This window comes from Crinia signifera, chromosome 2, assembly GCF_055691185.1.
Source record: "Crinia signifera chromosome 2, ASM5569118v1, whole genome shotgun sequence".
NCBI lineage: Eukaryota > Metazoa > Chordata > Amphibia > Anura > Myobatrachidae > Crinia > Crinia signifera.
The window spans coordinates 326,662,400-326,689,488 of record NC_139218.1 but is presented as its reverse complement, the minus strand read 5'-3'; the positions used below and the strand labels follow the sequence as shown (position 1 = coordinate 326,689,488).

At 42.7% G+C, this 27,089-nt stretch overlaps 1 protein-coding gene across 1 annotated transcript in view; it reads right to left on the bottom strand.

Moving 5' to 3' along the window:
- NXPH4 (neurexophilin 4) overlaps positions 1 to 7,344 on the bottom strand; it is a 185,881-nt gene extending 178,537 nt beyond the window's left edge. Inside the window, exon 1 of the mRNA XM_083169351.1 lies at positions 6,971 to 7,344. Coding sequence (XP_083025477.1) covers positions 6,971 to 7,024 — 54 coding nt within the window. The 5' untranslated portion in view covers positions 7,025 to 7,344. The remainder of the gene's footprint in view (positions 1 to 6,970) is intronic.
- Positions 7,345 to 27,089: the final 19,745 nt, after the last annotated feature.

Genomic DNA, 27,089 nt, shown 5'->3' with positions numbered 1-27,089 from the left:
CCCATTTACGAAGATGGGGGTTGTATTGAAGATGGGATGTTGTTAGGGTGACCAACTCATCCCTTTAATCCGGGACACATTAATTACACAGGTTCTGTGGCAGTTTAAAACCAGGTGAAATGGAGTCTTGAGGTGTGGCAGTTTAAAACCAGGTGAAAGCCAGCCACAGAACCTGTGTAATTAATATGTGTCCCAGATTAAAGGAATGAGTTGGTCACCCTAGATGTTGTCCATAGAAACCAATCAGATTCTACTTATTTACTTAGCACCTTCTAGAAGATAACTGATATGATTTGATTGGTTGCTATGACCAACATCTCATCTCCAATAGAACACCCATCTTAGTACATTTGCCCCTTAGGGTCTGAACCATTGTTACTGACTGCCAGATGTATCAATCTTCAAAAGTGATAAAGTGGAGAGTTATAAACCACCAGCCAATCAGCTCCTACCTGTCATTTTCCAAACCCATCCTGTAACATGGTAGGTAGGTGCTGATTGGCTGGCTGATATCACTCTCCATTTTATCACTTTTTGAAGCTTAGTGCATCTGGCCCTGAGAGTGTAGCAAACCTCTGCTAGTGGGCTACCTCTGTATTAGAGAATCAACTGGTATGATTTTCTAACCATTCTAGTCATTCATGGGGCTTCTTTCAGACTTTGCATGCCCTTCTTTCCAATCACCACATCAAACTCTACTATCTCTCCTTCTCCTGATACTCACTGCAGAGGAACTTCCTAGGGTTGTTCTTCTTAACGGCAGTATAGTGTACAAATACATCTTCCTTGGTGTCAGTAAGGTTGATAAAGCCATACCCCCATTGTACATTGAACCAAATGATTTGACCCAAAATTTTCTAAGCAGGGTATTACAAGAGTCGATTCCACCAATTCAGTACCTCTATTCAAATTACATCCAACTGTTGTTTCTTGCACTGTATGGGCATTTTCTTTGTTTTACCATTTGTCCCAAGATTTTTATTTATATTTCTATGCACTCTAGCATGCAGTGTATAATGTTCCCTCCTTATAGCACCATGTTAAAATACACAACTGGTGCTATAGTAAAGATTGTGTGATTTTTAAAGATGTATTTAAACAGAAATTTTATGTACTTGGATTATTTTTTTCTTTAAATGAGCAAGTTAAGTACCTTTTGTATATCTTATAAAGGGTGAGTCACCCATATCCAAAACATCCTGAAATCCAAAATATTTTGAGCACGACTGAGTTAGTTACATTCTGATGGATTAGTGTACACTAACATTGTTTCATGCATAAAATTTGTACAAATATTGTATAAAATTCCCTCCACACTGTGTTTAGACTTGGCTCCCATCCCAAAGGTATCTCATTACCGTATACAGGTATTCCCAAATACAGAAAAATCCAAAATATGAAACTATTACGTTCCAAGCTTTCCTGATATGAAAGGATGAACAATAATCAATGCCAGACATTTAAGTGGGTATTTATCAAAGCTCGGAGAGAGATACCATTGTGAGAGATAAAGTACTAGCCAAAAACCCCTAAGTCTGTGCAGTCCTCTCTGTCTTCCATCAGCATGTCAAGTGATGGGAGAGGAGAAGTAGGCTTTCATAGTTACATTATGACACAGCTGAGAAGCATGTTCCAAATCATCTCTGCTCAGTACATCACGTCATATGACTGTGGTTGCTATGGTAGTCCAAAATCATAAATTATTAGTAGACACCTAGAGGAAAAAAATACATGGGAAAAGGGAACCAAAAAAAACTGCTGTTTTTTTATGAAATTGTTGCTTTTTAGACTTAGTAAATTCCAAGTGACGGGTAAGGGTGTCATTATAAATGTTTTTATGAAAATATAAAGAAATTGCACATAATTGCCTGTCTAGCCCATTTATAGCTAAATGTCCACTTTTGCTCCCCCAGAAATGTATACAATATCCATGCTACTAATGTCATGGAAATAGTTGAAATTTCGCTTCAAAGCCAATTCTACTGTCCCACTGGTGTTTTCATAATTCAGGAGAGGATGTAGTCATTAGGTGGACAATAACATTGTTGATATTGATAATGTTGACATCACAATATTAACAAATAGGATGTAAACAGGCAACATGCTGACACTCAGAATAGTGACATGTGAAATGACGACATTGTCAAAATGTCAACATTAGGGCTAGGCTGTGGGACAGAAGGGTTTTTCAATAGGAGGAGGCTAGGGTAGGCACTAGGGGGAAGTTATGGATTAGGGCTATGAGCTCGCACCATCAGGTGACATGACAGTCATGGAAGTGACAGTCGCATGACTGCCGGGACCCTGGAAATGCCACTGGAGTTGCTGCAGCCATCTAGAACTGGGCCACCATGTCCACATTCTAATATAGCAATATTGTTTCAATATCTACAAGCTATGAAAGCTAGCAAACTGAGACATTGTCACTTATGTGTGTCACTTATGTGTGTCACTTATGTGTGTCACTTATGTGTGTATCAATATTTATATGAGAGTTCTGTAGTTAAAATCTGCCTAGATGGTGGGAAAGGATCACCATGGAAAACTATTGAAAGTATCTGGTGACAGCAGGGCCGGTGTAAGGCTTCTCATCACCCTAGGCAAAACTTCAACCTACTGCCACTCCCCCCCCCCCCCCCATAATGCCACCAATAACCATATTCCAACATCAATGCATACTTGCCTAACATTCTGGAATGGCAGGGAGCCTCCCAAAATTGAGTGGTCTTCCCAGCCCCTCAGGTAGGTGGGAAAGACCCCTGCTTTCTCTGGAGGCCCCCAGCACCCTCCCCTTTGCCACCCACAACAGAGTACAGGAAGAGAAGGCAGCAAAATAGGAAAGTATGCCTCAAGAGGAAGTATGGAGGTGAGGTCGTAGAGGTTCCACAGCAACCACCTGCATTAAGTACAACAAGGATCCTCACAGACATCGTTGATTTTTTGATAGGCAGACTTGGTGGTGCCCCCCTAGATCCTGGCGCTCTAGGCAGCTGCCTAAAGCTGCCTAGTGGTAGAGCCGGCCCTGGGTGACAGCTTGGAGACCAGTAAAGAGTCATTCTACATTGTGGGAAGAACAATTCTTTGAAAAACCTAAAAATTCGGAAACACTTTCTCTGTAAATTCACTTTCTCTTCCTGTTTCATTAAATGATCTTGTTTTTCCGCAAAACTAAGTGAAGTTTTGGCATTTGGATAGATATGTATTCTGTGTAGGTGTTATTCTGTGCTGCCCACAACCAGAATGCAGCACCATCCCAATCTATTCACTGCCTACCAACAGATGATATGATACACATTGCATACACAACACACTCCACCTTTTTGGTCCAAAATCAAAGCATGCAATCATGATAAATGGGCCCCTTAACCCTATAAGCTGGTGCCCTTGTGGGAACATAGCTATGCAATGAGCCGGCCCTTGCACTGCACTGCACTCTTTTGACTAATAATATTGCACCCAAACTGCTAAGCTGTAGAGTACAGTAGGGCATATTTCTATCACTTATCTAAATAACTTAGAACATTTGTTGACTATTACTGTGTTACTGTTATAGAAGAATCAATAGTACAACACACCAAATTGAAATGCCAGTCTAGGAATACATTATGTGCTTTGCTTTGCACACATCCATAACTAAACTTTTTGAATTCTATTTGTCTTAGCTATACAATTTTTGGGATTACAAATAGCTTTTTTAATTTGGCGTATTCATAAGTTCTATAGGTGCCGCACCAAAGGAACCTCCCTTCTGCATTTCTATTTGAATTTTTTTTTTTTCCGAATACCTGTTCAGATTTCTGTACCGCTTTATCTGATAAAACTCTTTTTCTACATTCTTCCCCGACATACACTTTGCCTGCAAACCAAAAGCTTAAACTTTGTACTCATGGTGTTCATAAATGGAGAACAATAACAAGGTAAGTGATATACAAACAGCCTGCTTGAGGATAGTTTATAGGAACTGACTCTACAGTGCCTTATTTTGGTATTTTAGCTTTTCTTTAGCTAAGAAAATGCTAAGCTACTGGAGTTTTTGGAAATTCTGTTTTCAAAAGATTATTTTTTAAAATAGGAATAATCTTCAGGATGCTAACAGCTGTTTTCCTAGAAAACTGCGACATTTACAACACATTATAACCAGAAACACAGAATTCTACTAATACAACATTTATTGTAATCGATGTGATGCACCCTGAACACATTTTCTTAAATAATTTCCTGAAGATATGTCCATCCTTACTTACACCACAAGACTTAACCTACAATATTTATGAATAACATATGTTTTATAACATAGTGTATGAGGTGTATAGGTGGGTATTTATCAAAGCGCGTACACAGATAAAATTGTTAGAGATAAAGTACATATCCGCTCCTAATTGTCATTTTTTTCAAACACAGCCTGCAAAATGTAAGGCAAAAGCTGATTGGCTCGTACAGTATCTCACTCCAAGCTTTGATATACATCCCCCATAATCTTATTAGAGTATATACACACTGACATTGTACTTTGAATCCAGTTTAATATTGTACAGTGATAATACAGAACAACAAGACCTACAATTACTCATTAGTAGTATCAACATGACTGGATTTTAGATGACAAAGTGTATAATCTACTGTCAAAGATAACCGGAATTTATCATTTGTAACCTGGAGAGTATTTCAATTGTCTTTAATACACTCCGCAGACGTAACAATGATTATTAATATTAAATAGTTTATTTTTCCATGTAATATTTTTTGGAAAAGAAATGTTATATTAAACATTGTATGGAAAATCCATTTTTAGAAAATGAATACAATCTGTCGCCCATACATGCAAAACATCAGATACTAAGTAGAAACTAGGTTGATTTTTTTTCCTTCGTCTATTACAATGGAAAACAGCCATGCAGAGGAAAAGCATAGTGTACGAGCAGCGTTTGAGAAATCCTATTAATTTATAATTTATGTTCACTGTGAATATAAATTATTTTCATGATAGTTACGCTGACGCTGGGCACGAGCGTAGAAATGAGCACAGATTTCGTGTGATGTGGACCCTGCTCATCACATAAATGCAACAGAGCTCTCTAGCCATCTGACACTCTGTATGGTGACCATTATACACTTTATTTCATTCACTGAGCTAAATAAATGAAACAGAGCATTCAGCTACATACAGAGATTTGTATCACAGTCTATAGTTGTACAGGGATACCTCTTAGGATTCTAGTAGAGGGACCACTGCATTACTATTAAAGGATTCTAGATGCCAGCACAGAAAGATGGTCACAGACTAATTCTAGTGACTACCTGTCCTACAAACAGGCAATGCTGTGTAATAAGCCCGAACCACATGCATCAGGTGATGCTGAGTCATATATAAAGTTTATTATGTTTATGTATTTTTTTTTTACTATTTCCAGTTTACTATCTTGTTACTTCTTGAAGTATTTTTTTGTGAAATAGCATGCTGTTCTATGGCACAGATAGTGTGATCTCAATAACCTTGGAATCTGAACAGCTACACTATTCATATGTTAGTTTTTTTAATTAGACAGATTGAACCTTGGGAAGGCAAAGACACCTTTTGTGCATATATAGTTACCAGCCAATATTGCCCAGTGGGCCGCAGATATACTGTTTGATTTTCCCAATTTCCATGATAAGAAGTTAGGAAGTTAGTACCTCATTTATTAGCATGTCCGGTGGCACCCAGTGACTGCAAGCAATTTATGCATTGTTCCAGTGGCGTAAGTTCGTTCCAACTTACGCCACTGGATATATATTGGTGCGCCCACACCCACACAACCCTATATAACCTTATATAAAATATATTTTTCTGTTCAGAAATATAGATAGAGAACACATATATATTTCAGAACTCAGCAATAGAAGCAATTCCTTGGCTTTTAAATAACTGATTTAAACTTCCAGGTGGAGGAGAGGTGCCCCCTTGGGAGCAGGACCCCAGCGGCAGATGACTCCATTGCCTCCCCCAGAGTTCTGCCTCTGCATTGTTCCCAATACTTATTAGTGATTAATTTGCTGTTATGACAAAGCAGTCTGCCATGTAATTATCCGGGTTTAAATGAACACTTTTTGAGATGTAATTTTGGAATCACTGTCAGAGTTTCCTATCTACCCCCAAATCATATTGTAAATTAGCTGAAGGATCAGAGATCACTGCGACTATGGGACACAGTTCCCTCTGGCACTGTGTGTATAACCCCACCCATCCGCAAGGGAAGACTCCAATTTAGAGACAGAAGAAATGTGGAGAGGCTGGGTGGGCATAACATCCTGGCAACCCTGCTGGCTGGCGAAATCTACTGTAATTGCATTAATTACAGAAACTAGCACGCCTGCTGTACTCACTGTACAGTATATAATACAGTGTATAATGGAAATGCACTTTCATTTCAAGTACTTTAGAAGACTTAGTTGTCAGTGACTGGCTGCTTACTGGACTCTGTGCCAATAAACCGTTAGCTCACTCTGAGCTCACTGTGTTTTGTCTCATAGAGAAACAGCAGCCCACACACTGAGGAGCCCTAGACAGGAGCCCCCCACCTACTTCTCTCCTGCTCTCACTTCTCTAACAAGTTGCTCTCTGTAACATGAGACAAACAAGGTGCCGATACAATATAGTCCCGATACAAGCTGTGCATATAGCCATGATACACCCTGCTCCGTAGTCCTTATGCATATAGTCCTGATGCATATAGTCCAGGCTGATACATCATGTCCCTATAGCCCTGATACACCCTGCCCCTGTAGTCCTGATGCATATAGTCCGTATATATCATGTCCCTATAGTCCTGATTCACCCATGTCCCTATAGTCCTGGTGCAAGCTTGTCACTGTAGTCCTAAAACAGTGTATACATACAGTATATATCTGATACAAGCCTTTCCCTACAGCCTTGATGTTGCAGCATCTCCCATCGCTACAAGTGACTGTGACAGACTGTAGTCCCTCTTACCTTGTGTACAATCCACTGGCAGAAAATGGCAAATGCCCAGAAGAGGAGATCCATCTTCTCAGGAGACTGCACTCCACTTATATAGCAGACGGGATGTTCCTAGCTGAGGGGACAGAGACCTGTCCGGAGAGCTAGAGCAGGGATAGAACCTTCCCCCATTGAATCTGCCACTGTGTGTGTGTGAGTGGTGAAGGTGAGAAGAGGACAGAGGAGGGATGGGGTGCCGGAGTTTTTTGGAGAAGGGGAAGGGCTGGGAGGGAGAGAGATAACAGAGAGAAGTGAGATCTTAGGCTCCTCCACTTATACTAAGGATGGGAAAGTGAGATATGTTACCGGAGAAAGTCCAAGCAACGAGTTTCACAGGTCCACAGCCACCCCCAGCCCCTCCAGTGGTGGAAAAGAGAGACCCCCTCCTCCCCTCCTGTCCTCATCCTCTATTCCTCCAATCCTCCGCTGCCTGGCACAGGCTTGTGCTAGCCCCTCCATCCCGTCTCCCTCCCACCCATTACTGTCTGAGTGCTCCTGAGCACCCCTGTCTCCCCTGTACTTGTGCCTATCCTAAGCCAGCTGTGCCGTGGAGAGCGGGAGTGTGGGGGGGGAGCCGGGGGCCGCAGGTGTGCCGGGAAAAGCAGGGGTGCCGTGGAAAGCGGGAGTGCCGGGAAGAAGCAAAGGTGCCAGGGCGAGCGGGGGGTGCCGGGAAGAAGCAGAGGTGCCAGGGCGAGCGGGGGTGCCGGGAAGAAGCAGAGGTGCCAGGGCGAGCGGGGGGTGCCGGGAAGTGCAGAGGTGACAGGAAAAGCAGGGGAGAACAGAGGTGCCGGAGAAGCTCGGGAGCAGGGGTGCCGGAGAGAGCAGGGGAGAACAGAGGTGCCGGAGAAAGCAGGAGAGAGCAGGGATGCCGGAGAGAGCAGGGGAGAACAGAGGTGCCGGGGAGTGCAGGGGTGCCGGAGAGAGCAGGGGAAAACAGAGGTGCCGGGGAGAGCAGGGGTGCCGGAGAGAGCAAAGGAGAGCAGGGGTGCTTATGGATAACTATTAGGCAGTAGAACATCTGATACCAGCAGCAGGCAGCATTGTATGTGCTTACTATGTACCCTGCACCTGCCGGGCACCCATACATTACAGCGGACCGCTGGGGTGAACACACCTGGCTCAGCTCATCTAAAATCAGTATATTCAGCAGCATTGCACTTGTCCACACACATTGATACTTGGATGGAAAGAACTAGTTATACAGACAGATACTGTAGATAGATGTACAGTGTAAACAGTATATGTAGATGTATTAGTTAGCTAGCTAGATATAAATATATATAGATTGATATTGATCGATCAATCGATCTAGGCCAGGCCTTGTGTTTTCGCTACTTGTATTCATGTATTTTCATGACACCTTATTAAGCGGCAGGGACAGGCGCTATAGATAGATAGAAAGATGGATATATATATAGATAGATAGATAGATAGATAGATAGATGTATATATATATATATATATATATATATATATATATATATATATATATATATATATAGTACACACAAACACACACTTGTACTGTACTAATTGACTGATGTGCAGGTACAGGCACTGAATTGTATATACATATGAAGTACATATACAGACAGATTTCATATATATATATATATATATATATATATATATATATATATATATATATATATATATATATAAGGATGGACGGCACTCTCACGGACTTTCACATTTCAATAAACACACCACACTTTGGTTTTCTTATTGCCAACGTTTCAAATCTATTGACAGATTTTTCCTCAGGGTGTACCTGCTCTATTATATATATATATATATATATATATATATATATATACACATACACACACACACTTGAGCTGTACTACTGTACGTGGCTGATGTGCAGGGACAGGCGCTACAGGTTGAGCTTTCTGAATGAATGAAGTTGCAGTCTGATCTCTCTTTGCCTGTTGCACTAGTCTGCAAGCTCTCCCTTTCTGGCATGAGAAATAATAATATTTTCACATTAGTAGTATAATAGCATAGGAATAAGTTTTGCTCCAGGCATCCATGGTATCGATCTTCAAACAAATGTGTTCATTCCTGATAGAAGTGGCGGATGTGGTCTGTTATGTGTCAGAGGGATGAATGCTGCATAATCTGTATGAGAAGATCCCCAGCTGTCTGGATGGGAAGTACACAGTCCCCCCTCCACCCCCCTGTTCTCATCTCCTACTGTCCCTACAGGGGATTCATGCACAATGCGATCTGTATTATGACATGTCCCCGAGAAGAAGCAAATGTTGATCTTCTCGATGAAATGCAATATCTTATTTTCTTCAGTCCCCGTAATTACTATTGTCCAATGACAACTGTACCATTTGTTTTTTTTATTTTGTGGAGGTTTGATGAGGTTTGATGAGGGACTGAGATTTACTCTACCTCAAGGAAATGAACAGAAACTATAAAGGGCTGTATAATTATGAGAGGTGGACTAATATTTTGGAAGTGATGCCCCAGTCCCCGTTCAGGGCTATGAGGATAAATTAATGTGACTTGCCAGCTTTTCTGTGCACAGACCAATTAAATGGCACTGCACCTCCTGCATAATAATCCTGCCATTGCACAATGCTGATATTATTATAGGAGAGAGGAGACTTTCTCTGCTCACATGTACACTCTCCTGATGAATACACATTTGAAGTAATTATGAAGGCAAATGAGTCAATTTCACCTCCCATGAAAGAGTCAGTGTGAACACAGAACCAGAATGAAGAGTGAGAGACAAGGGGTAATATTGTATCTATTGTAGCCTTGTTATCTCTCTGATCCAATTGTCATTGATTTAAAAGCTTTTTTTCTGCAACAGAGCATGATGTTAATGGTGACAAAATGAAAATATTATAGACTTTTAACACCTCAAAATCTTCACTGTCACCTTGTACTAGCAGCCTGATATTAGCTTTGTACTAAACCCTGCGACAAAGTCTAAGCCAATAAGATGCTTGTACTTATTATTAGGAAGGGTGTAATAAACTGCACGAATACATTTGACAATACATTTACAATCCTTCTATTGACTTTTGAATTGCTTCCTATTATTGAGCATTTATATAATGCCTCATATTTGTGAACCTTATCTGTTAGCTAGTCATAGTTTATTCATTATTTATAATCTGATCAGGAGTTTAAGCGACATATTTACTAATGATCTGGTTTTAGACCCAATTATTATAATTTCCTATTGCCAATATTCACAGCAATAAATGTACTACAAGTCGCACTCAGGGGTGATTCAGGTGGGCTAGCGAAGAACATTTGGCTTGCTAATGGACAAAACCATGTCCACTGCAGGTGGGGCAGATGTACCATGTGCAGAGAGAGTTAGATTTGGGTGAGTTATTTTATTTCTGTGCAGGGTAAATACTGGCTGCTTTATTTTTATACTGCAATATAGATATCTATGCAGTGCACGTGGTTTTGTCCATTAGAGAGAGAATTTGCTTTTGCAAGTGAACCAGAATCAGGCCCATAATTTGTCCATTAGCAAACCAAGGGCCTGATTCTGGTTCACTTGCTAAAGCAAATTCTCTCTCTAATGGACAAAACCATGTGCACTGGAGGTGGGGCTGATGTAACATGTACAGAGAGAGTTAGATTTCTGTGGGGTTTGTACTTCAAACTTATATCTATATTGCAGTGTAAAATAAAGCAGTCAGTATTTACCCTGCACAGAAACTAAATAACTCACCCAAATCTAACTCTCTCTGCACATGTTACATCTGCCCCACCTGCAGTGCAGATGGTTTTGTCCATTAGAGAGAGAATTTTATTTTGCAAGTGAATCAGGACCAAAATGTGCTTTGCGAGCCAACCTGAATCACCCCTTCAGGGAGAGGAGCTCTGTATGGAGCCCATTCCTGCAATAAGAAACGACTGTAATTAATGCAAAGGATGATTAGCTGGGGCTTTCTGTGCATGCTCAGTCTGCTGGCCATTGCTGTGGAGGGTTCTTGAGGAAAACCCCATATTTTAAGGGAAATAGCCGCCTATAGGCTTCCCTAGGGTAAGACCATCATCCCAACAGGTTCCAAGCTACAGATTGCAAAGCAATCCAGACTTTGGTGAGTCCAGTGGCACTGCAGCTGCATAGAAACCATTGGGGACTGTGGTAATATCTGCTGCAATTTCATTCATAATAAGTCTGGAGGACACTGTACTTAATACCGGTTATTTATGTGTAACCCCCTAAAAACACATCTGTTTGGGGGGAATATCCTGCACATATTTAGTTATAATTAAGCCCCTAAGTGTCTGTAAGCTCATCACAGCCTGAAGCCCCAGGCACACAGTTTATGGTTCAGCCTTGTTCTCTAACATGTGGACAGGTAGGTACACAGTACCTGTGGACAGTAGGCTTCTCTTCCTACGTACATGGATACAATAGAACCATGTCCTTTAAAACAGCTTACAACTAGAACGTATAGTCATAGAGTGGTTGCATTATTCTGTCTTCACTTACAATTCATTTTAATTATCTAAAGTTGATATAAAAAAAAACATGAGACAAATGACTATAAAATTCACAGGTTAGAGGTTAATATCTCTAGCACAAACCAAATTGCAGTAATTGTGTTAGGCCAGGCAGTGATCATGCAATAGATTTAAGGATGAAGAGTAATTTATTCTAAATAATTTATCACTGATGTCAATATCAGGTACAAGAGGAAATATACATCAAGGAGATAGGTAAACAGAAATGTGTGGTACAGATACGAGACCTTTACTGCATTACAGTATGCAGTATACTGTATGGTTTGGTGAGAATTATGTGGCCACAAAAATGTGACTATTGCATTGTGTTTTTAAATCTATAGAAATATGAATACATAGGCAGATACATAGCTAGATTATTATAGGTGGTGAAATATAAAGTACCAGTGAGTTAGCACCCAATAGCCATGTTACAGGCTGTGTTTGAGAAATGACTGGAGCTGATTAGTTGATAATTATGGGCAGGTAGACACTAGAGCGACATCTACCTGGATCAGAGGCAAAACTATCATTGGTGCAGCAGGTGCAGTGCAACGTGGCCCCTAATGACTAAGGGGCCCACTGCTGCCCCTGTCACACTTGTCACCCACTGTTTTTCCCTGTCAAATCTGTGCCCTCCCAGCCTCTCCCTGTCACCCACTGCCTCTGCCTCTCCCTGTCACTCACAGTTTTTCCCTATCACACTCTTCCTCTCTCTGACACCCGCTGATGTGTTGCATATTGTGGAATTGGGTTGGAGTGTAGGAGGAGGGCACAAATAATAGATTTTGCACCTGGGCCAACAAACCACATTTTCCGCCACTGACCCGGTTGATATGTCAGCTGACATCAAAAGCAGAAGAATTCAGAATCAGATTCAGCTTTATTGGCCAGTTATACTTGGGTATTCTAGTAATTTGTGTTCGGTTTGCTGTGCAACAGCCAGGTGGGTAACAAGTAAACAGTATACAGTATACACAAGCATTCATATCTAATTGCATCCCATCTGGACTATCTTGTAATCTGGTGGGATTGCCATGCTATGGAATTCTATCCTTATGTATCCATCCTATTATTACTATAGATTGTAAACTTGCGAGCAGGGCCCTCTTACCTCTATGTCAGTTTGTTTCTACCCAGTTTGTTTAATCACTGTTGTTTCCAATTGTAAAGCTCAAAAGAATATGCTGCGCTATATAAGAAACTGTAAATAAATAAATAATAAATACATGTAAACAGGTGGGGGAACATGTACGGTCATACAGAAAGATATTCCGAAGGGACACAGTGTTAGATTATGTGCAGAGGGTTATGGTGCAACTAGACAGTGAGGTGTTCACAAGTTCACATGCCAACAGGTGAACCGCTTGAGGGAAGAAACTTTTTAGGCCTCTGGTGGAAACGGCCCTGTAGCATCTGCCTGATGGCAGTAGGTTAAACAAGCCATGGCCAGGATGTAGTTGGTCCTTGACTATATTCGGTGCCCGCTTTTTTGATCTGGACAGGTACAGGTCCTGGACAGAGGGAAGGTCCTACCCGATGATCTTCTCCGCAGTTCTGACTACCTTTTGGAGTCTGCCTTTGTGTCTCTCGCTGGCGGAGCCGTACCAGACCAGTATCGAGGAGCACAGTACAGACTCCACAATCGCGGATTACAAGAGGAGCAGAAGCTTCTGTGGGATGTTGAACTTCCTCAGTTGTCTAAGGAAGAACAGCCTCTGCTGCGCTTTTCCAACAATAGTATCAGTGTTAGGCCCCCATTTAAGGTCCCGGGAGATTGTGGTTCCTAGGAACTTGAAGGAGTCTACTAGCGACACCACACTGTCAGCACTTGTTAGCGGAGGAACAACAAACAGACTTCTTCCTAAAGTCCACTGCCATCTCTCCACTTTAGCTCTGATTCTGGTTGACTTGGTAAGCTGCGAAACTTGCAGCTTACCAAGTCCCAGAGGGCCTGCCCCGCTGCCTTGCCAAATTGCCGCCCCCTACCACATCCCTTCGCAACCATGTGAGGGGATGTGCCAGTAAGACACATCCCCTCGAATTTGCCCGTAGCAGGAGAAATCATATGATGGTCAGTTCACTGGAGACTTATATTAAAAAATGTATATTAAAAAAAGTGATATGCTTTTGTCTCAGCGTTTAAATTCCTGCAATGGTCACGGATCTCACTCTGGCTTCAGCCAGAATTCAATGTAAAGTGTGGCTGCTGCCACTATGATTCCTTACCCGCAAAATCATTGCTGCTAACAGGATTGACCCCTTGGTCTGAAAAAGACTACAGTAATAAACCTATCACAAATCAAATCAGGATGTGCGTGTGTTGACATTTTGAAAATGAAACAGACTCATTGGGAACAGAGGTGTAGGTTGGTTGGCTTTCACTCTCCAAGGGAACTGTTATGGTAGATTTATACACTCTGATGTCCCAATTGCATTATTTACATACTGTCATTTATTATTGTCATTCTGTGTATTATCATGTCAACTTTTTGTCCTAACTTGGCATATGTTATAGCTGTTTGTGATGAGTGAGGATGATTTATGTAAAAAGTTTAAACAGATAGGTATATCATTTAACAGCATCATCAGAGCCAGGAGGCACTAAGCAGTGGAGTAGTACCCATGGCCCCGCTCTATCTAGGGCCCCCTGTGGTCAGCATGTATTTATTTTTTTAAGCTAAAGGTTTTGTGCATGGAAGTGGGGTAGTTCTGCAGCTTTACCTATCTGCGAATGGGACAATGATTAATGGTGCTGAGCATCGGGAGCCAAGGCACACTGACTGCACAAGTGTGCAGTGCATTACTGGGAGTTGACGCATGAGATTTTGCACAAGAGGTCAGAGGCTGAGAAGCTTATACTGAGCTCTGATTGATGGAGCTCAGCACATGCTTCTCAGGCCCATGGAAGACAGCAGCAGCAGCGGCCTCCTGATGGGAGAGTTTTTGATCAGAGGCATCACTGAGCCTGTGAGGTTTCTTACAGAGTAATGCACAGAGGGACAAACACAGGCTTTTCATGCGGTATATATATATATATATATATATATATATATATATATATATATATATAGTAGGTGTGAGATACCGCACTCAATAGACTCCTTTTTCAACTCGGTGGTGCTCCACTTTTAGAGGCAACTGAGTCCCATATATAACAATACTTGGAGACACTCACCATAGGCAGCTTTTAAAGGTTGAAGCAAAATGACTGCTATGACTGAATAAATTTTGCTTCAACCTTTAAAAGCTGCCTATGGTGAGTGCCTGCTTCTCCAAGTATTGTTATATATATATATATATATATATATATATATATATATATATATATATATATATATATATATAGAAAAAGGAGAAATTCGGCACTCTACCAATGGTAAAAGCTATGCTTGCTCCGGTGCCTTCCCAGGTGCTGAGACCCAATGTAGAAGAGATGGCAATAAGGCGTCACTCGGAGACTGTACGAAGTTTCAAAGCTCCGAGTGACGCCTTATTGCCATCTCTTCTATATATATATATATATATATATATATATATATATATATATATATATATATATATATGCAGACAGAAGTGGCACTCGGAGACTTAGTAAGAGGTGAAAACTCAGTTGATGCTTTTAATCCAAAAAAACAATTTACGTTTCGGGGTTCGGCGACCCCTTCATCTTTTTTTACATTTTTGTATAGATTGTAAACTCCACTGGGGCAGGGACTGATGTGAATGTTCAAATACTCTCTGTAAAGCGCTGCAGAATGTGTGTGCGCTATATAAGAAATGGTTAATATTAAATAAATAAATAAATATATATATATATATATATATATATATATATATATATATATATTAATCCCCCAACCCTGCAGTTACCCATTGACCAAGTTTATATTGCCTTTTCTCTATGTTTTGACAGTGTAATATTCTCCAATGCAGTTTGCAGCCAGTAATGACAAGTGGGAGGGGGCCCCCCTGTCTAAATTAACCCGGGCCCCCCGAAGGCTTAATCCAACCCTGGTATCATGTGATAATGTCAAGTAATTTCATAGCCCCTTATTCAGAGATGTTAAGAGGACAATATATAAAGCTTTGCTTTTTAATAAAAGATTCATTAGGACCCTGTCTGTTGGTTGGTACAATCCAGATAGATTTGGCACACTCTATCATTTTTATGCTCTGTATATGATTCATTCTTCTTGATGTATCTGCCTAAAATGTATGTTGTCTTACTTATCTTATTTTTGTTGAAAAGTTTATTAGAATTGTTAACATTTATTTTCTGCAACTATTAACAAAGGTGACCTCAATTTATTATCAAAGAAGTTAGTAAAGTATTGACAATCCTAGTTTTACTGGGCCTTAATCCGGTATTCCATTTTTCGTCACTGCGCCTAGTGGTGCCAATATGGCTGAGCTCCAACTGCAATGACTCAGTAACTGGCAGTAAGCAATAGATCACAGCATTCTAGATGTCAAATCTCTCTTGCCATTCTTTAAGTAATGTAGCCCTCTGTACGTCCTTTAGGACTGACAACAATGTGTCCTCTCGATGCACAAAGTGGAAACTGCTATATTACTTTCAGTGTCATTTATATCATTAGTTGCACATTTCAAGTTATATAAAGCAGCTGTTGGTACGTCTACCACAGCAGAAGCTATGTATGTGTTTAGTGCAGGCTTGTCCAAACTATGGCCCTCCAGCTGTTGTGAAACTACAAGTCCCAGCATGCCTTGCCACAGTTTTGCTATTAGGGAATGCTAAAACTATATCAAGGCAAGCTGGGATGTGTAGTTTCACAACAGCTGGAGGGCCAGAGTTTGGACATGCCTGGTTTAGTGTATCTATGGGGATGATTCTGACCTGATCGATCCAGTGCGAATTTCCTCATCTGCAAACCCCAGGAGCGAACACCTTCAGTGAGTTTCACACTCGCTGGGATATTCGCTCAATGGTGGGTGGTAAGTGGGTGGGCAGAGGGTGCCTCAGTGGACCATCCCGCGTTTTATGGGCGTGCTGACAAAAATATTGGGTGCACCCTGGAAACGCTGTGAGTACCCCTGTGATAACAGGCCTGTCCATGCATCCTTGAGGTGAGCGGCTGACATCACGTGATATCAGCGCCCGCCCCCAATTTGGCAGATTGCAGGCATCTGAAAAATAATTATAGACTTTACTATTCAGAGCCAAGGCTGGAGAAACCGTTTGATGGTGAAGGATTTCTCTTCCTTGCGACCACATGTGTACTGATGTGTAAGCGTACATGTCCCCTTGCAAGCTAGTGTGGGGATTCCCTTGGCAGGGGGTAGGTGTGCGTTCGGCGGAGCAGCGTTTATCTGCTCGCTAGGTAGCGAATATACACAGCCTAGCGAGCGGGTCTGAATCAGGCCCTATATTCACTAATGAAATCCACGGTTCCACCTCTGAGGACAGTTTTGTATAAGTGAAAGTATATTTAAGAACTATGTTGATGGTAATTATAACAGTACTTGGTTATTCTGGGCAGAAGAGAGAAGGAATGGAGCCAAGGGGCCGTATTCAAATGTCATAGCTGTCGGCAGGCACTAGAGGGCGCCCAGTGGAGCTTCTCAAATATAGCTCCATTCGGGCGCATGCTGTTGTTGGAGTTTCAGCTCACACCCGCTGGGGGAGGCTAGCTGAAATGTGCATAAATTCAGCCATTTCAGATCTCAAAGAGGTGTTTTTGCTGCGTGCCCACCTCCATCTGGTTCTGAAATTTACTAAGATGGGAGATCTATTGAAGATAGCATGTTGCCCATAGCAACCAATCGGATTCTATCTATTAGCTTCTAGAAGGTGCTAAATAAATAAGTAGAATCTGATTTGTTGTTATGGGCAATATCCCATCTTCAATAGAACTCCCATCTTAGTAAATGTACCCCATTGAGGGCCAGATTCTCTAAGCTACAAAAGTGATCAAATGGAGAGTGATAAACAGCCAGCCAATCAGCTCCTATCTGACATTTTTCAAACACAGCCTGTGACATGGCAGGTAGAAGCTGATTGGCTGGCTGTTTATCACTCTCCATTTTATCACTTTTGAAGCTTAGAGAATCTGGCCCTGAGTCTGAGCACTAGAGGGCGATTACACTATTGTACATGTGCAAAACATAGGGGAAATGGCAGCTGTGGCATTTTCTCTGTGATCTCTGCAGCACTGATGCCTTCAGTGCAGGACTCTGGAGGGGTTAGTATTGAAGATATGGGTGCAGTGTGGTCCTCCTTTGGTTCTCAGGGTACCGTGTGCACTGCACACACTGCAGCCATTATCAATACGCCAGTGCTTAGAGGCATACTTTCCAACACCATACCTCCCAACATGATCCTCTCCAGGAAGGACAGATTGCTCTGTTTCTAGACTTTCCTCTTAACTTATGGTGAAACGCCTTTCTTATCAATTAACATATTTAAAACAGGTGATTGCAAACATACAATAAGAGGAAAGTCCAGAAACAGAGCATTGTGTCCCTCCTGGAAGGGCTAATGTTGGGAGGTATGCAGCAATACTTTGTGGTAAATGTTGTGAGCACAGCTTTTTTTGGAGGATGCCCACAGGATTTACGTGTGCCCTAAATGTAAGAAAGGCAGATGTGAGATACATAATATGCCTGCTCTATGGGTGCTGCTAAAGTATGAAATGTAACAAGCTTTGCCCCAACAATTTAATGCCACATTTATATAGCGCTAGTCTATGGGGCTACATTTACACCATATTTTTGCCAGAGACAGGCAGTGGCACTGAAAGAGGGGGGTTATTAACCCCTTGAGTGGTATGGCTGGAAATTTTCCGGGCTCAGCTGCGCTGCCGCAGCGGGCTGTCTGCAACAGGAGTCTGAGGACAGTTCCTCCTCAGAAGGAATAATTATAAAGAGAAAAAAGTGCACAGTCCCTGTCTGCTCTGAGGAGAGCAGGGACAGCTCTCAGTCTGAGAGGGAGCCACCTGGTGATCAGCAAAAGGTGAGGAAACACACCACAAAAAAGAAACATACAGACAATGTTTCTCACAGTATGGGAGAGCACTTCTCTTTCCTGGGTATTGCCCGTAGTCGGAATACCCAAATGGTGCGTGACATACCACCATCTTCTGCCCATGGCCGGCACAAATACACTGCCTCTGAACGGCAGCATTTGCTGACCCAGTCCTATAAGAGTTCCAGCAAGCAGCAGGCACTGCCTAATCCTCACGATTATAGTGAGTCACAAACCCCTCAGGTAGACTGGGAGTCAGAGGAGGTTACTAGAACTTCTGCATCCTCTAAAAGGGGTGAGTACAGTGACCTGCAGATGGCCAGGGTACAATTAGCGGGCAGAACGCCACCTAATAAATTATATGCCTCTCATTGGGCACTTAATGAATGCTCAGAGGTTCACAATTTTGCCCAATTAGCATTTAGAACTGCACTGGTGAAAGAGGATGAAATGGTTCTAAGAAGCCATACTGGCATACCCGATATACCAGCCCTATTTGCTCCCGAAATCGACCCCCCACTCAGCTCACTGATAGGAGAAAGAACCCAAAGTGACGCTAATGATAAACTTCTAAGGAAGATACAGCTGAAAGTGTCAGACGCAGCTGGTCCCCTCCTTTTTGTCCTAGATAAAGTGGAAAAGGAGGGAGAATGTGGAGGTTCTTTAGATTCCTTAATAGCATCTAAGAACGCTCTCCTTAAGGCTATTAGCAGAGCCACTTTAATGATTGGCCAAACCTTTGATTTCAGAACAAATACCCGCAGAGTACGCTGGCTCACAAAGGCAGGTTTAACTAACCTCGCACCTAAGCCCATTGAGGTACCCAACCTGGTAGATGGAGACCTGTTCGGTCCAGATTTCATCAATGAGGTTAATATACGATACAAGGCCCGTAGATCCTTCTCAGATCTCAAGGGCCCCCAATCCTCCAGAAGACCCTTTCCCCAGGAGGGTCGAGCTGCATCAGCCAGTGGTTCGGCCCGAGACTACAGTCGTGCCACCAGAGGATCAAGAGGAGGCTCCTACAGGACAAGACCCACGAGAGGTGGAACGTCCTACAACAGGAACCCCTCAAGGAGAGATGCACACATAACCCCCCACCTTGGCCTCTCTCAAGCTATAACAGCTTGGAAAAATATCTCCACAGACAAGTGGATTATAAAAATCCACTTGAAGGGGCTATCCCTACCTATTACCCATTTTCCGCACCAAGCATTTCCCTGTACAAGAAATTGCAGCCCTCTGCTAGACGAAGTGTTGTCCATAGCACTATCGCAGGGGAAGACCGAATTAGCGGACAAAACCAAAAAAGGTTGGATCAGCCTCCTTTTCCCTATTAGGAAAACAGATGGACCCGTCTTGAATGTCAAAAACCTAAATCGCTTCATAAAAAGACGCACATTCAGGATGGAGGGCTTACCAGAAGTCCCATTCCTACTTTCCAAAAACGACTATTGTATCAAGATAGACCTCAAAGAGGCTTTCCATTCAATACGGGTCTGCAAAAACCACAGAAGATTCCTAAGATTCTTCTGGAAGGACACACTATGGACGGTGATGGTCTTTGGGCTGTTGAACGCACCATAGTGTTCATTCTAGCACCCGCCATATTTGAAAACTCATGCAGTTCCTCTTCCCTGCCTGGGGTGTCACTGTCTGCTGTAGTGCTTCTAGCACAGTGTTGTCTATATATCAGCACTGATATCCAAACCAGACCTGTGCTAGAAACACCACAGCAGACAGCGACACCCCAGGCAGAGAAGAGGAACTGCATGAGTTTTCAAAGATAGCGGGTACTAGAATGAACACAACACCATACACATTTACTCGCCTGATGAAGGTGGTAGTATCTCACCTTCGTCAGAAGGGAACCCGTTGCCTAATATATCTGGATGATCTATTAGTAGTTCACCCAGACAGAGAGACTCTCCTCTCACAACGGAATCTAGTTACAACACTTTTCCATAGACTTGGGTTCCACCATAAACTATCCCAAATCGATTCTAGTCCCATGTCAATCAATAATATTCCTGGGATTCCTAATAGACTCCGTCTCTTTCTCGATCACAGTCCCACCAGAGAAATGGACGGATGTACAAACACTCATTTCTTGTACTCTCCATTGCCAGCTATCGATGAGACACTTAGCCAAACTCATAGGGAAAATGAGAGCTCTGGGTCCTGGATTTCTGGAAGTCCCTCTCCTATGCAGATTTTCCCAGTTCCTCCTAGGTAACCTACACAGGAAGGGTTTTTCCTGGAGAGAGAAAATCCAATTAACCCCTCCAGTTCGAACAGAAATGGAGAACTGGACAATTCTTCCATTGCCAATGCCCAGACCTCTATTAGACCCAATACCAAACAAAATAATACCAACAAAGATGCTTCCCTGATGGGTTGGGGGGCATGCACACAATACAAAGCAATAAGAGGCGTTTGGTCCACTCAGGAATCCAGGTTCCACATAAATCTATTAGAGTTGAGGGCGGCAAAACTAGCACTACACTCCCTCATTCCTCCCCACACTCAGGGGATGTCTATACAGATCTGCTTAGACAACAGGACCGCAGTTTCGTACCTGAACAGGATGGGAGGTACCAAATGTCTCCATCTCTGTCTAGAAGCAGTAGAGATTTGGAATTGGGCCGTCCATTCTCCTCACAGCCATTTATATACCGGGGGAGTTAAACGAACTGGCAGACTCTTTATCCCGGGAACACCTCTCTTTAGACAGAGTAAGCCTCAGACCAAAGGTTTTACAGAACATTATCGAAATGTTTGGAATTCCGGGGATAGATCTTTTTGCGACCCCATCCAATGCACAAGTTCCAACCTTTGTTTCCAGGGTTTGGACGAAGGGAGCATCACACATGGATGCTATGTCCTTCCCATGGACAAACCTTTCCCTCCCATATGCCTTTCCCTTTCCAGCCTTACTGCTAAAAGTCCTCCACAAAATCAGGATAGACAAAGTACCCCACATAATCCTGATCTACCCAGTGTGGCCCTCAAAGATTTGGTTCCCTTTAGTCAAACAGTTGCGCAAGGGCCCCAAGATCCCTCTAGGCCTCTCCAAAGACTGTTTCCAAGGGACCCCAGACCTCCTCCAGAAACTGCCACAATCCATGTGGATGGCGATATTACTCGGCTGTTAGCAAACGTCAACCTATCATCTGCATCATTAACACTAATCAATGCCTTTCTGAGACCCAGAACAAGGGCCAGATACCGAGCTATCATTAACGAATACAGTACTTGGATAGCTACTAGGTCTCAAGCACTCTCTTCCAATACCCTCAATTTAGCCTTAGATTTTTCAGCAGCTAAGTTTGAAGCTGGCCTGGCATCTACTACCATACGCTCTTACGGCTCTGCCTTAGCGTTATTGGTTCCCGGTATTACAGAGAATAAGCTCTACCTACGACTGCTGAAGGGAGCTTTCGCCCCAGACCATGTTGTCCCCGCTACCCAAGCACATGGGACACCGAACCACTTTTACAATTCCTGGCCTCCATAGACTCTACCACAGATATGGGCCTGTTATCTAAGAAACTAGCATCTCTATTAGCCTTTGCTGCGAGAGGTGCTGAACTCAGCCTCATACACATATCAGACCCATGGCTGACACAAACCCCACTAGGTTTTCATATAATCCTAAAGGGTCACACGAAAACCAGTTCTATAAGCAACTGGTAGAGTTCAAAATACTAAAAGACCACTCAGATGTTGACCTGTGTTTAGTTACATGCTTGACACATTACCTTCAAACGACATCCTCTATACGGGGTGACCAGTCCCAGTTATTTATCACATGCCGCAAACCATTCCGTCCCGCTAGACCATCTACTATCCATGGATTATAGTAGCTGCAATGAATCTTGCGGGAATAGACACTTCAACCTTCAAATGCCATTCAATCAGGGGCGCAGCCGTTACTTCTGCTGTAGCCAAGGGCTTACCACTGCAATCGATAATGCAAGCTGCCCGTTGGTCATCCAGCCGTACCTTTGTGAAACACTACTGGAGACCCACTGATCCTCAAAGGATCGAGTTTATTAGAGCAACCACCAGGTATGTGGTAGTCTACCCACCAGCTGTTGCGAGGCGGCAAGCCTCCCGACGAAGAAAAAGTGGTTTGCAGGAATCTATGACCTGCAAACTTTCTTTGTTCTAGGGAATAGGATTGCCACCTAGCAACAGCTCCCACCCAACCCACCCTAGACCTTGCTAGGTCCGTTGGTAACTCTAAATCAATTTTAGAATCCTGTAATTCTTTTCTGCCCTTTCAGGCGCACCAAAAGGCCAGAAGAAGCCACAGGCACAACCAGCTAAGGAAAACAAGTAGATTCGTCTGGCTCACTCACCCAATGATTCAAGTTGACCACTTGGTCCTTCTTATTGGACTCTATCCTCTATAGACAGTATGTCTGGTTCTAGTTCATCCTTACCAGTTCTTGTTCACTAACAGGGTTTATGTTCAGTAAATCTTTATGTTGCATCTATCTTCTCTTTGTCATTATTCCTTAATAGTTTGACTAAGGTGTTCCATCCAGATTGTTCTACCCTGGGATTGCCATCGGCGACCTGACGAAAAAAGTAAAGCTAGGGGGTGGGATCCAGTACTCAGGAGAGCGTGCACATGCACGAGACCAGCGTGCGCGCGCCTGGCGCATGCACGCGCCTGACATCCGGACCCACTCCCTAGGTCAGGGGAAAGGTAAGTGAAAGTTTTTCACTCTTACCTTTCCTGCGCAGTCGGGAGGCTGTTGCTAGGTGGCAATCCTATTCCCTAGAACAAAGAAAGTTTGCAGGTCATAGATTCCTGCAAACTACTGTAAAGCAATGGTAGGAACTTTGCGTTAAAAAAAACTGTAGGACCCTGCTTTTTTACCGTTTCCAAATACCGTTTTTTTGGGAAACAGTAAAATCACTCTGGATCTTTCAGACTGCACAGATTACAATTTTAAAATGGTTAAAAATCGGCAAAAAATTTTTCTATTTTATTTTTTCTGTATTTTATTCTGGGCGCTGGTCACGCCTCCAGCAATTAGGCCATGCCCCCTGAAAAGTACCTAGGCCTATCCAGGCTCTGGCTCTCTACTGCTCTGGAGACAGAGCCCTGGTCACTACATGTGTTTTTTTATATATTGTTCTGTGTTTTTTATATATTGATCTGGTACATTATTTATTGTTGTTGCAACCTGAAACTTATTATAATTGACATAATTATTAGGGCAAAAATGTGGATCTTAATAAATATACTGCTAAAAAATGAAAGAAGTTTTTGAAGGATTGAGGACTACTATAAATTACTTCAATGAAAGGTACGATAGACACAAACACAATGTCCTTATGACGGAACATTCATTTTCACCCTTTCTTGGAAGAGTTATGTTCTTGTAGTATAAATTACTTTCACGGAAAGCAGTAGATAGGTGAATGCTATAACATGAACTGCTCCCATAGGCTGCCTCATGGTTTCTGGAACTACCGCCTGTTCTTGCAGGGCGATTATACTTGTGGTTTAAATTACTTCCTTAAAAAAGCCAGCTGCTGGGGCAGAGAGAAGATGTTCTTACGAGGAATCTGTCCCAAGAAGATTTATCTGAAACGTAGCCTTTCCTACAAATGAGTAACAAATGCAAAATTACAGCTGCATTCTGATAAGCTGAAAGGGAAGGATTCAATAAGTCTTTATCATTGAAACAAGGTCAAAGCCTACTATTAGTTTTGTGAAGGGGTGACTTGGGCGTTCCAATTTGAATTTAAAAATTTCTGATTTTCTCTTAACCCCTTAGTGCTTGACTTGTTGACACAGTAACATGATTGCCCACGTTGAATCATAGATTTGAGAGGAAACAGGGGCTCCAAATCAAATTGACATAAAAAAAAACTAAAAATAAAAATAGAGAAGAGGGTAGTGGTGCCGCGCTCTGCCCCTATAGTCCTTTTTGCTGGTGTGATGTATATGAACAAATGATGACTGGAAACTCTGGTCTATTTTGAAGAATATTGTAACTTTACTCATGAATAAATGTGAACATTGTATGCATTCCAAATGCTTTCACAGATAGGTTTATACAGTGTTAGTATCCACGGATATTGTTACTAATAAATAAAACAATGAAATGGGGATTAGGATAAACGTACAGATTAACAAATGCAAACACATCTATGCAGATTCATAAATGCAATCATATAAATGCAGATGTATATTTCTGTATGTGAGGGGTATTGGGCGGTGTAGGTGGGGGTGCACAGGGGGTCTGCAGGAAGGTGGATGGGGGCATCCTGGAACGGAGATGGGCTGCCTTGCGGGGATGTTGTTGCTCGTCCCGGTAGATTTGAATCTACAGGTTCCCCGTGCTGGTCAGGGGGTGCTGGTATTCTCGTGTTGTCTGTTGTTCGTGTCGACCGTTTTCCTGGCGTCAGGTCTGCGGGTGGATGTCAGGTCTGCGGGTGGTAGCGGTGCACTAGCGGGTTGGGGGTTGGCGGTGGTTGGTCCGGAGGAACCTTATGCCGTTCCTCTTCAGGGTGACAGTTCAGCGCCGTTCGCCGTCCAGGTTGCTGCGCTGTCTGTCACTCCTGTTCGGTCTAGCGTGGTTCTTCTGACAGGAAGGCGGGAGCGGTTGGCGCTGATTAGCCGCCTGCCGCTGCGCTCTCCTGCCGACAGAGTGCCTACTCACCTACTCCCTCTCCGTTATGCCCGTGCTGCGAGTCTCTGCACCCGCCGGTGTTCTTCAGCTGTTTGGTCTTCTCCGTGTCCTCGCTCTTTGTGATGCCGTCAGTTGGGGGTCTCGGATCACTGCGGGTGATGTTTGCCGGCTGTTCCAATCTTTCTCTGCTGTTGTTGATTTGTGCAGGCCCCTGGCTGGTGAAGGGGTGGGTTTTTTTTTTTTTTTTTTCTTCAGGGTTCTTGGGAAGGCTGTGGATTGTGGGTGCTTTTTGGTTCCTTGGTGTCTCTCTCTCCAACGCGTTTCGGCCTTTGGATGGGCCTTCTTCTAGGGAGTTTGCAGAGTGTGCTCCATGAGGCTGTCTTTATTAGAGGTGGGCGGGAGTTTGGTGGGAGGTTTCGTGTTTGTCTCTTTCTCATTGGTTGTTTGATCTTGCTTCTGAGTGGTCGGTTGTTCTCTGTTGTGATTGGTCCTGTTGGGCTGTCAATCACTTTTTGCTGGTGCTTCTTTTGGTGGTGAGTTTCTGCCGGTGTGCCGACAGATTTCTGACATCTGTTTGTGTCTACAGGTGGCTGCTACTGTTGTGTTTAGGGTCCTTTTTGTTTTATCTGTTGGGGTGTTGTATTTGCTGGTTGGTTTGTTGCTGGTGTTTTGCTGCTGTGTCGACCGTTGGTTGTGTCGATAAGTTGAGTCGGTATTCTTTATTTTATTTTATTTTTTTGTGTTTATTATTTCTTGATTCCAACAATCGATTTTACTTCATTGTCGAGGTTCAGGCCTCTTGGGTTGAGTGTTTTCAATTCGTACATCCATTTTAGTTCTTTTGTGTTAATGCGCAGGGTGTAGTTTCCTCCTCTCCAATCTGGTTTGATTTTTTCTTTTCCTATGAATGTTAGGGATTTAGGGTTGCTGTCGTGGAAGTCCTTGTAGTGTTTGGATAGATTGTGGTCTTCGTAGCCATTTCTTATGTTTCTGATGTGTTCATACAGGCGGTTTTTCAAAGGTCTGGTGGTCCTTCCAATGTATTGTTTGTTGCAGGGGCACTGTAAGAGATAGATTATTCCTTTGTCGTTACATGTGATTCTTTCTTTGATGGGGTATTGTTTCCCTGTGGTGGTCGATGTAAAGTTGGTGGTCGGTTTTGTGCTCCGTTTTTTGTTTTGTGTGCATCCTGTGCAGTTTCCGCAGTAGTAGAAGCCTTTCACTGGGTCGGTGTTTTCAATGGTGGTCTGTTTACTTGCTGTGGGGGGGATGTAGCTGTGGACTAGTTTGTTCTTTAGGTTTGGTGCTTTCCTAAATACAACCTTTGGTCGGTCTTTGATGTGTTCCTTTAGTAGTTCGTCTTCTCTTAGAAGCGGCCAGTGTTTCTTGATGATTTTTTGTATGTCGGTTGATTGTTCGGAGAAGTTTGTGATGAAGAGGGGTTCTGTTGTTTCTTTGCTGTAGTCTGTTTTTGTCTTGTATTTCAGTAGTTCTTCTCTTTCAATTGATTCTATTTCTTTCAGTGTTTTCTCCAGGTGTTTTTGTGTGTATTCTTTTTCTTTGAATTGCAATGTCAGTTCTTCACTTTGGGTTTTGAAATCAGATGTTCTGGAGCAGTTGCGGCGTAGTCTTAAGTATTGGCTTTTTGTAATTGTTTGTAGCCATTGGGGATGGTGTCCGCTTGTTGTGAGTATGAAGCTGTTGACGTCCACTGTTTTTCTGTAGGTTTTTGTTTGTATTTTTGCTTCGTCGATGAATATCTGTAGGTCCAAGAAGTTGACTTGTGATTTGCTGTATTCAGTGGTGAATTTTAAGTTGCTGTTGTTTTTGTTGATGTATTCTAGAAATGTTTGTAGTGATGCTTCGCTGCCCTTCCAGATAAACACAATATCGTCGATATACCTTGCCCACAGGAGGAGGTTCTCTCTGAAGTCGTGCTCATTCCATATGTATT